The sequence below is a fragment of the Vigna unguiculata genome, chromosome 5 (genome assembly GCF_037176805.1).
Source record: "Vigna unguiculata cultivar grain cowpea cultivar isolate G323 ecotype 2 chromosome 5, ASM3717680v1, whole genome shotgun sequence".
Taxonomy (NCBI): Eukaryota; Viridiplantae; Streptophyta; class Magnoliopsida; order Fabales; family Fabaceae; genus Vigna; species Vigna unguiculata.
The window spans coordinates 11088515-11098890 of record NC_140796.1 but is presented as its reverse complement, the minus strand read 5'-3'; the positions used below and the strand labels follow the sequence as shown (position 1 = coordinate 11098890).

Genomic DNA, 10376 nt, shown 5'->3' with positions numbered 1-10376 from the left:
AAATCTTGAAAATAATTAAAGGGTGAATATAGGTAAGGAGGATAAGACTTTGAAAATAAGTAATTTAACAAAAGAATGACGGTGCAATAAAACATAGGGCAACACGATCTGGGTATAAAAATGTGGTTTTGTAAGCCGAAGAATGTTTCATCTCCATAATTTATTTATAACATATAATTCTCATAAACGTAATGTTTTATATTAGTATTCGGAAAAGAAAATAGCAATAATTCATAAAGAAAACTTTTATTTGACACTCACCTTTGCCAAAATATCATAATCCAATTTATAGTTCTACTTAAATTTTATCTTGAATAAAACGAATATAATTGCTTTTCGAATCAAATATTAAATCTGGATTATACCAAACAAAACATCTTTACATTGAACTCTATAACTATAAACGATGGCGTTGTTAGTAAAAAGTTTAGATAGAATTTAAAACATTAATTTTAATAAATTTTAATCAATCCAAACCTTTTGATAAAATTTCAATTTTTTTAAAATTTTTTATCTAAACAACAAATTCATTGTAAAATATATTAAATTCTCCAAAAAATTTATTGTCAAAATTTAATTTAAGATGCAAACAAACTATTAAAACAAATATAACCGCTTTCAAGCCAAATATTAACTCTCATACAAACTTTGAAAAGACCGATAACAGAAATTACGTTGTGATTAAATTCATTGTAATGATTTTGGATTCGGTTAGACTGTTAAAAAAACTAAAATTCTGTTAATCCATAGTTTCTTGGTTAAAGATTGAATAATCAATAAAAAAAAATTAATATCTGCAAAAGTTTTCCATGAACACAATTCAACCCAGGGTCAACATTAATCGCACTGAAATCCAAAATCGTATGTAATATAACCAATATCCGTATGCATATCAACATCAGCAAACTGATAAAAGCGTAAAAAATCCGTGGAATCATGACAAACAGCAGAATTACAGACATCTGTAATTGCAGATCCTCAATTCAGAAACATAAAACCAGGCGTTCGGAATGCTAACATAACACGCAAAGAAAACAGAAAGAAATGACAGAAACAAACAGCATAAGCTACTCACCTCACCTAGCGAGGGTAACAGCGAGAAATGACAGAAACCGCAGAGACTAATTATCAAGAAAAAAGTAACAGTCAGAAATGAAAACAACAGAACAAGCTACTCTCGTAACAAAAATTGTAGCCATAGATGACAGAAAACGAAACAGCAGAAGCAACTACTCACCTAGCGTCCCATCAACAGGCGTCCAATCTCATAGGAGAGAAAGGCATCAATGGCAGCATACTTAACCTGTTCAGGGGTGAGCTGGGGATTATCCCATAAACTCCTGGTGACACTCTGCGGCTTCTCAACCTCCACTCCGAGAACATGGAGGCACAGCATCTTCAACCCAGCGTGCATCAGATGAGGAACACGCCTCTCAGCCAGAGAACGAAGATCACACACGTTCACCACGTTGAGACCATAGTCTTCAAGAAGCTTATCGGCGTCAGCGCGGATCCCAACGCCCAAGAAAGTAACGTTAGGATCTTGGAGGAAGGAAACGAGAGAGCGGGGAATGAAACGAGAGTTGATAATATGGAAGATGAGGCAGGCATGACCCACGCATAGTTGGAGGGTGGCTATGGGGTTTCGCCTGTTGGGGTGAGTGTTGGGCCTCCACTCAACGTCCAGGCCCACCAAGAGGCCCAGGCGACGGCCGGCGTTGCTGGAGAGCCACCTGTCGACTTCGGAGGAGTTGGGGGTGACTTGGGTGTGGATGGTGCGGTTTTCGAAAGTGACGTCGTATAGGTCGTAGGTGTTGCTGGAGGTGGTGTAGTTCACCACGTTTGTTGTCGCCACGGGGTTGGACCGGTTGTGCATCGTTACCAAAATGCAGGGAGTCACAGAGGGTTTTTGATTTTGGAAAGCTATATAATGCGTCACAAGGGAGAAGAGGAACCGTCTTTCTATTTCTATCTCTATGAAGGCACATTTCAACTTTAATAGAACGGTTTTATACAGTCTCTTCAATTTTTTAGGGTTGTGTATCTTTTCCTTTTCGTTTTTCAACATTTGGCGTTAAAAACACACTTCTCCTAAATTACAGTAATATTTTTCATATTTTAATTAGTATTCTCTTAGAAAACTAAAATTTTAAAGAAATTGCTTTTATAAATATGGGACTGATGAAAAAATAAATTTTAGGTAGAGATATCCAATAAATAAGAATTTTATTGTCTGAGTTGATTGTTAATATTTATAGTAATGAACTTAATTAAATACTATAAATATTCTCTATAATTAATTATTTGATTTTTTAACTAAATAATGCTTTCATATATATAATATTTAATTATATTTCATTCTATCAATATCGATAAAAAGATATATATTATTATGTATGAATCTGAAAATTTTTAAACTAAGAAAATGAGTTATTAATAAATATTATAGGGATGTATGTTTTAAAATATATTTTAATTTATTTTTCGCATGTATTTTATATTTTGAAATATTAAGATTGTAATTTTAAAATTTAAATATATAATTTTAATAAATTGATTTTAAAATTCAACAACAAAATACATTAAAAAATTACCTTGTTATGAATTGTAAGGAAACTCGAACACGTTGGGGACAACGATTTTTGTTTAAGTTATTATTGCATTTTTCAACAAAAATGATTATAAAAAAATACATATTAAAATGTATAACGGTATAATACTTTGTTTTGTTTTTAATATTTGTTTTTAAATATTACAACACACTTTCAATACAACACATAGTGCATATACTTAATTATTCTCTTTCTATTCTATCTATATAATAAAAAAAAAAGTCACGTACAATACAAAATAATAAATAATTATCTTTTCACTTTCTATAGTGTAACATTATATTAAATAAGGATATTACAATAAAGACTAACGCCCGCTTTGGCTAGGTAAATTGTAATAGATATTAAATCTGTTAAATATTTCCCATCAACTAACTGAGCTGAACTAAATGGAATATTTACAGCAATAAGTAATTAGAAGTTAAAAACCAGTCACTAACTGTATTAGTCATTAATGGTGCAACAAATTTAGAGCACACACAGCTTGACAAAAACATGTGGTTTTGTAAGAGGGAGAATGTTTCATCTCCATTACTTAATTATAACACATAAATCTCTTAAAATAAAAAGTAACGTTTTATATTAGTATTCGGTAAAGGAAAAGAAAATAACAATAATTCATAAAGAAAACTATTATTTGACAACCACCTTTTTGCCAAAATATCATAATTCTATTTAAATTTTATGTTGAATTCTGATATACAAAACAAAACATCTTTACTTGAATTCTTTAAAAGTTATATACGATTATGATTGCTTGTTAGTAAGACTTTTACATAAAAAATAGATTTCTTTAACTTTAATCAATCCAATTACTTTAATAAAATTTAAAATTTCAATTTAAAATTATTTTATCTAAGTAACATATTTTATTATAAAATATTTTAAATTCTCTAAAAAGGAATAATGCAATGTCAAAATTTAAGATGCAAACAAACTATTAATACAAATATAATTGCTTTTCAAATCAAATATTAAATCTCGTATACCAAACATCTTTACTTTGAATTCTATAACAACTATAAACGATTGCTTTACTTTGAATTCTATAACAACTATAAACGATTGCGTTGTTAGTAAAATTTTTAGATATAGAATTTAAAACTTATTAATTGTAATAAATTTTGATCAATCCAATCATTTGGATAAAACTTTAATTTTTTTAAACTTTTCATCTAAACGACAAATTTATCATAAAATATTTTAAATACTCTACAAAAATTAATTGTAAAAATTTAAGATGCAAACAAACTACTAAAACAAATATAACTGCTTTCGAGTTAAAATACTAACTCTCATATACCAAACATATTTACTTTGAATTCCATAACACCCATAACAGAAATAGCGTTGTTATTAAATTCATTGTAATGATTTTGGATTCGTTTACACGGGTACAAAAACTAAAATTTTATTAATCCATAGTTTTGTGGTTAAAAAACGAATAATCATAAAAAAAATTAACATCTGCATAAATTTTCCATGAACACAATTAAACCCAGGGTCAACAACATTAATGACACTAAAATCGTAGGTAATATAACCAACAACCGCATGCAAATCAACAATAGTAAACTGACAAAAGCGTAATAAATCCATGATCATAGCAAACAGCAGAATTACAGATATCTGTAATTGCAGGTCTCAATTCAGAAACATAAAAACAGGCGTTCGGAAAGCTAACGTAACACGCAAAGAAACAGTAAGAAATGACAGAAACTGCAGAGGCTAATTACTAAGCAAACGTAACAGTGAGAAATGACAGCAACGGCAGAAGTAGCAAAGATAATAGTGAGAAATGACAGAAACAGCATAAGCTACTACTCACCTAGCGAAGGTAGCAGCGAGAAACTATAGGAGAAGAGAACTACCAAATCTCGCTTTCAATCAACCGGCGTCCAATCTCATAGGAGAGAAAGGCATCAATGGCAGCATACTTGACCTGTTCGGCGGTGAGGCAGCGATTATCCCATAAACTCCTGCTGATACTCTGCGGCTTCTCAACCTCCGCTCCGAGAACATGGAGGCACAGTGTCTTCAGCCCAGCCTGCCTCAGATGAGGGTAACGCCAAAGCTTAACCTCAGCCAGAGAGCGAAGGTCACACACGTTCGCCACGTGGAGGCCATAGTCTCGAAGAAGCTTCTCGGCGTCAGCGCGTATCCCAACGCCCAAGAAAGTGACGTTAAGATCTTGGAGGAAGGAACCGAGAGAGTGGGAGAAATAAGGAGCGTGAATAATCTGGAAGACGAGGCAGGCGTTACCCACGCAGAGTTGGAGGGTGGCTACAGGATTTTGCGTGTTGGGTTGAGTTATGGGCCTCCACTCAATGTCCAGGCCCACCATGAGGCCCTGGCGACGGCCGGCGTTGTTGGAGAGCCACCTATCGACTTCGGAGGGGTGGTGGGTGACGAGGGTATGGATGTTGTGGGATTCGAAAGTGACGTCGTATAGGTTGTAGGTGTTGTTGCGGATGTTGTAGTCCACCACGGTTGTAGTCGCCACCACGGGGTTGGACTGGTTGCGCATCCAAATCGGCACGCCGTTTTCGTCTACCATCTCTGTACTAAAATGCAGAGAATCACAGAGGGAGAGAGGGTTTTGATTTTGGAGTGGTATGTTATGCGTGACAAAGGAGAAGAGGAACCATCTTTCTATTTCTATGAGGCCACATCTGAACTTTAACAGTACGGTTTTATACAGTTTTTTGTTTTTTGTTTTACGGTTGTATAACTTTTCCTTCTCGTTTTTTCAACATTGGGACGTTAAAAACACACTTTTCGTAAATTACAGTGGTAATTTTCATATTTTATTAATATTCTTTTAGAAAACAAGTCTTTTAAGAATTTGTTTGTATAAATATGGACGGATAAAAAACTAAAATTTAGACAGAGATATCCAATAAATAAGGAGAATTGTATTATTTGAATTGATCGTTTAATATAACTTATTTTTAATTGTTGATATCTATTATATGAAACATATTAAATATTATAAATATGATATATAATTAGTTATTTAATTTTCTTAACTAAATAATGGTTATATATATAATATTTAATTATTCTATTAGTATGATAAAAAGATATATATTATTTCAGACGCTGAAATTTTTAAAATTAAGAAAATATGAGTTATTATTAAATATTATGAAAATATATTTTAATTTATTTTTTACATGTATTTTAAATTTTGAAATATTAAGATCGTAACTAAATATTAATATTATGCGTGCACGTAAACAAATGATAATATAATAATTATAGTTGATTAATAATTAAATGAAGACAACACACATATTATATAAATAAATTTTAGCTTATAGTTGATTAATAATTAAATGAAGACAACACATATGATATAAATAAATTTTAGCTCATTAATTAGGCTAATCTAGCACATAGCTCTTTCTTCGGTGACCTTTCTTTTTCTACTACTCAACTTGTCAAGGTCTACTAAAATAAGAGATTAAGGAATAATAAAAATAATCTCGATATCAATGTAATAAAAAAAAAAGCAAAGACTTAAGAACATGAATATGATGAAAGATTTTAAAAATTTTAAGAAAATTGAAATATGACATTTCAATTACCACTACAAAAAATCATGTATATAATGATGATTTTAATATGACGGTTAATTAAAACTGTCGCTTTTCGCAGTATAATACGTCAGTTTGGTAACAGCCGTAATGTAAATGTATAATATGGCGTTTCTAACCACCATCTTTTACATTGTCATATTATTATTTCAAATTGTGTCATTTTGAAATGTTACTTTATATAAAATATTATTTTTATAATTTTATGAAATTATTTTCTATCTCACTTTTTTCTCGATGCCTCCTTTTTTTTTGGTAAAATTTTGTTCCCTCTCTTTTTTATTTCATTTTCCCACTCAACAAATATTTTCTTTTTTTTTTTGGGTAAAATTTTGTTCTCTCGCTGACACCCAACAAATCACTTCACTCTCACTCTCTCTGCGTTCATCACTAAGCTCTCGTCTCTCTGCGTCAAACCAAACTCGCATCCTTCTCTGCGTCTCATTCGCATCTCTCCTTTCTCCTTTCTCCTTCAGGTCGCCCTAAATCACTCACCTCTCCGTCACTCACCTCTCCGTCACTCACCTCTCCATCACTCACCTCTCCATTTCGCCTCTTTCTCCATTTCGCTTGTTTCTCCTTTCTCCTTTCTCCTTCATTTCACCTCTTCGTTTCAGCTCGTTCTCTTTTCTCCTTCCTTCTCGATCAGTCCACGATTGCCTCCGTTCTTATTTGCTCATTGGGTTCTTCAACCTCGTTCTGAAGGAGAAAGGTTTGATTGCTCGCATTTGCGCCTCAGTCCACTCATTTTCTGTTTCTGGTATGATATTCATCAAATTTGTGTTGCCTTTTTGAATTGAATCTTGCCAATTTTTGATTTGAGTGGCCAATTGTAGGATTAGGGTTCGCGCGGTGGACAACGGCAGTTCGACATCGAAGGGCGAGGAACTCGCACTTGTTGTCTCCACCACACTGAAGCTCGAATTTCAGTTCCGGTTTGGCCTCTGAATTTCACTTCCAGTATTGTTTTTCTTTTTTTTTTTGGGTGCTGGTTTTCTGCTTGATTTATGGTATTGCAGCTAACGTTTTGTGCTTGGTTTTTTGGGAATAACTTAATATGCTATTGCAGCTATACTGATACTCGTTTGTTTGATTTTGTCTTCAATCAATGTTGACACATGGCTTACCAAATGTTCCATTTCTAAATTTAATCATTGCATGAAAGGGTTTATCTGCAATGTTAATTGGTGGCATTCTGTAATTATCATCAATCAGTTTTGACTTGTGTGGCTTCTATTACTATATTATTCCTTTTATCTTTAAGGTCAAGGTTAAGGATGCTCACAACTTGCCAAATGGATTACGTGTGGTTGTGAATTATGATGATAAATATCAACCAATTGGAGAAGCATCTGGTCTTCTTGCTGGAGTGTGTGGGCAGCTAGCAACAAATTGTATATTGTTCCCTATAAGTTTTGAAAGGTGGTCATCTGTGCCAGATACTTACAAGGACAAAGTGTGGGAAAGTCTAAAGGTAATTAAACTCTCTATTGTTATTTCTTCTATTAAATATAAATTATAAATATTGACTAACATTTGAATTCTTTGAAGCCTCGATTTTGTTTCAAGATAAATGAGGACTTGGCAAAAAGAGATGTTATGTCTAGAATTGGAAAACTATGGAGGGAGTACAGATGGAAGCTGTGGAATGAGTTTTATGACCCCCTTCTTAGTAGAAATGATCTCATCAAGAATGTTCCCGATGAGATTACCATGGATCAATGGGCTCTTTTTGTTGATTATCGTCTCAAGCCTTCAACAATGGTAAACAAATTGTAATTACTATATTTACATACATTTTCAATTTAAATTTCCACAAAACTGATTTCCTTTTCATTTGGTAGGAAATGGGTAATAGAAATAGAGATATCAGGAAAAGACAAACTATTCCTCACACGGGTGGTGCTATGTCTTTGTCAAGAAGAAGGGAAAATTTGGTATTTTTTTTTTTTGATATTTTGTTCTCAATTTAGTAATATTCTGATGTTTGACTTAAATTATTTCCTTTGAATATTAGAAATTGGAGCTTGGTAAGAATATTGGGAGAGCTGAAATGTGGAAGGTGACTCATAAGAGAAAAAATGGCACCTATGTGAATGACGAGGCTATGGAGATTGGGGTAACTTTACTCATATCATTAAGTTGTTAAAATATGGATTATTAGATGACTGAATTTGGATGCTTTTCTGTTAATTAAGTTATGACAGCATGCTTTTCTTGAATCCATGAATTGATTTTGGGTTGTGCTGGATACATCTGAAATATTTCTGATTTTGGGTTGTGCTGTGGATACATCTGAAATATTCTACAGATGTTCAAGATTTGATTTTGTGTTGTGCTGGATTAATCCATGTATTGATTTCATAATGGCACATCTGCAGCATTCAGGACCATCTTTGCATTGTGATTTTTCTGTTGTAAAACTCTGCATTTTTCTGCTGTAAAACTCTGCATCAGTTTTTGTCTGTAGTAACCGCATCTGCCTGAGTTCTTTCAACATATTCTTTTCCTATCCTCATTGCATGATGCATTTACATTACATCTGAAATATCTCTGCTTTGGTGGGAAGAGGAATGAACTGAAATTCAAAGAGATGAACAAATAAAAGCAAAAACTAAGTCTAGACCAAGCAAAAACGAATTTTCAAGTTTCCTCAGGCCATCTTTTGGATCTGCAAAAGGAAAATCAGTACATAAATATGTTAAAAGTCATGAATTGAATTATGTTTGATGTTACTGAATTGCATTGTTTTTCTACTATCACAGATTGGTTTTATTGGCACCATTTAGGTTTCATGCAAGTTCTGCTTTTAAACTCATTTTGCATTTAGTTTTAGCATGCTCATTACTGTCTCTTGGACAACTCATTAGAGAAGTTCAAAGGCACAATGTCTCTTAGGACATTTGCCCCATCACATTTTGAGAATGGGTTATGGAAACAGGGTGGGAACTGCGTTAGAACTAGGCCATTTAGGAGCAATGAGACACAATTAGAGGGTCTTGATTTGGAGTGTTATATGATTCAGTTGTAGTTTAGCATGCTCATGGTCTCTAATATTCATATTGCATTGAGAATATTAATTAGTGTAGATTGATACTCTAATTGAGAAGTAAGCAACGTGTCTGATTTGGTACTGTAAACCCACTACAAAGCATACTTAATTAAAGACATTATTCCTTTAATAAATTTGTTACACACTTTTATCTTTTTCTTAATCAAACATCAAACATCTCGACAAATTAAGTATTTATATCTCACTTCATCATTTTCTTCAATCTTCATGAAATACTAGGATCTGTAGTTCATGTTTTATCCCATTTTGAGTTAATGTTGTGTTGGAGATAGAATAAATTGGAAACTGAAAATTGATGAATTAAAGTTGAATTATTATTCCTATTTTTATGCAGGAAAAAATTGATGAATTGATGTTGAAAAATCTGGAAACTGCATCTGAAATATCTCCAAATGATCCTATTGGTGTCATATTTGGAAAGGAGCATCCAGGTCGGGTTAGAGGACTTTCGTATGGCGCGTGTCCTACTCTTACTTTTCAGCAATCATCTACAAGAATAAGAGGAATCAACTTTGCTTCACCTGATGCAGCTTCACCACATGACAAAGATAAGTTTGTGAAGATTGAAAATGAACTTGCAACTGTCAAGAACCAAGTGCAAGCACTGCTTGCCTATATTGCTTCTAAAGAAGATGTTCCAGAACATGTTGCTGCAATGGTTGCTGGTTTGGTATGTCCATCTATTAATGAGTTATAATTTACATTAGTAAATTACTTAAACTTATTGTGTGGATCTCATAATTTATTTCAGTTTCCCTTACTCATATATACTATATTATTTCTTCATTGCATGCATCAGATATTGAAAGTGGTGTGCCATCTCCGCATGAAATACTAGGATCAAGTGGTGGAAGCAAAACACCTTAGACTTAGGACTTTTAATGTAGTCTTTTTTTCTTAGATGCTTGAATATTTTGGTACTCTTAATGTTGTCTTTTTATTTTTCCAAATGCTTGAATTGGTACTTTGATGTAGTTATGTTATATTGACAATGAATCAATTTAGTTTATCAATTTCTAATTGATAGTGTTATAATTTTTTATATATTTTAAATTATCATGAAAAAATAATTTTATCGAATTCTGAAAGTAT

At 32.6% G+C, this 10376-nt stretch overlaps 3 protein-coding genes across 3 annotated transcripts; 1 reads left to right on the top strand and 2 right to left on the bottom strand.

Annotated features, from left to right (window-relative positions):
* Window positions 1-912: 912 nt before the first annotated feature.
* On the bottom strand, window positions 913-1987 carry LOC114186314 (3'-5' exonuclease-like). Its single transcript, XM_028074372.2, has 2 exons — window positions 1238-1987; window positions 913-1121 (listed from the first exon to the last, which is right to left on the bottom strand). Exon 1 carries the CDS (start codon window positions 1874-1876, stop codon window positions 1238-1240), a length of 639 nt encoding a protein of 212 aa, XP_027930173.2. The 5' UTR covers window positions 1877-1987; the 3' UTR covers window positions 913-1121.
* A 2201-nt stretch (window positions 1988-4188) lies between these two features.
* Window positions 4189-5259, bottom strand: LOC114185959 (3'-5' exonuclease-like). The gene has a single exon (XM_028073949.2). It carries the CDS (start codon window positions 5167-5169, stop codon window positions 4480-4482), a length of 690 nt encoding a protein of 229 aa, XP_027929750.2. The 5' UTR covers window positions 5170-5259; the 3' UTR covers window positions 4189-4479.
* On the top strand, window positions 5182-10062 carry LOC146886067 (uncharacterized). The gene is made up of 7 exons (XM_085673286.1): window positions 5182-5225; window positions 7048-7146; window positions 7427-7685; window positions 7763-7975; window positions 8056-8148; window positions 8229-8330; window positions 9619-10062. The coding sequence occupies exons 1-7, from the start codon at window positions 5182-5184 to the stop codon at window positions 9979-9981; spliced, it is 1173 nt and encodes a 390-aa protein (XP_085529412.1). The 3' UTR covers window positions 9982-10062.
* The last annotated feature ends 314 nt before the right edge of the window (window positions 10063-10376 follow it).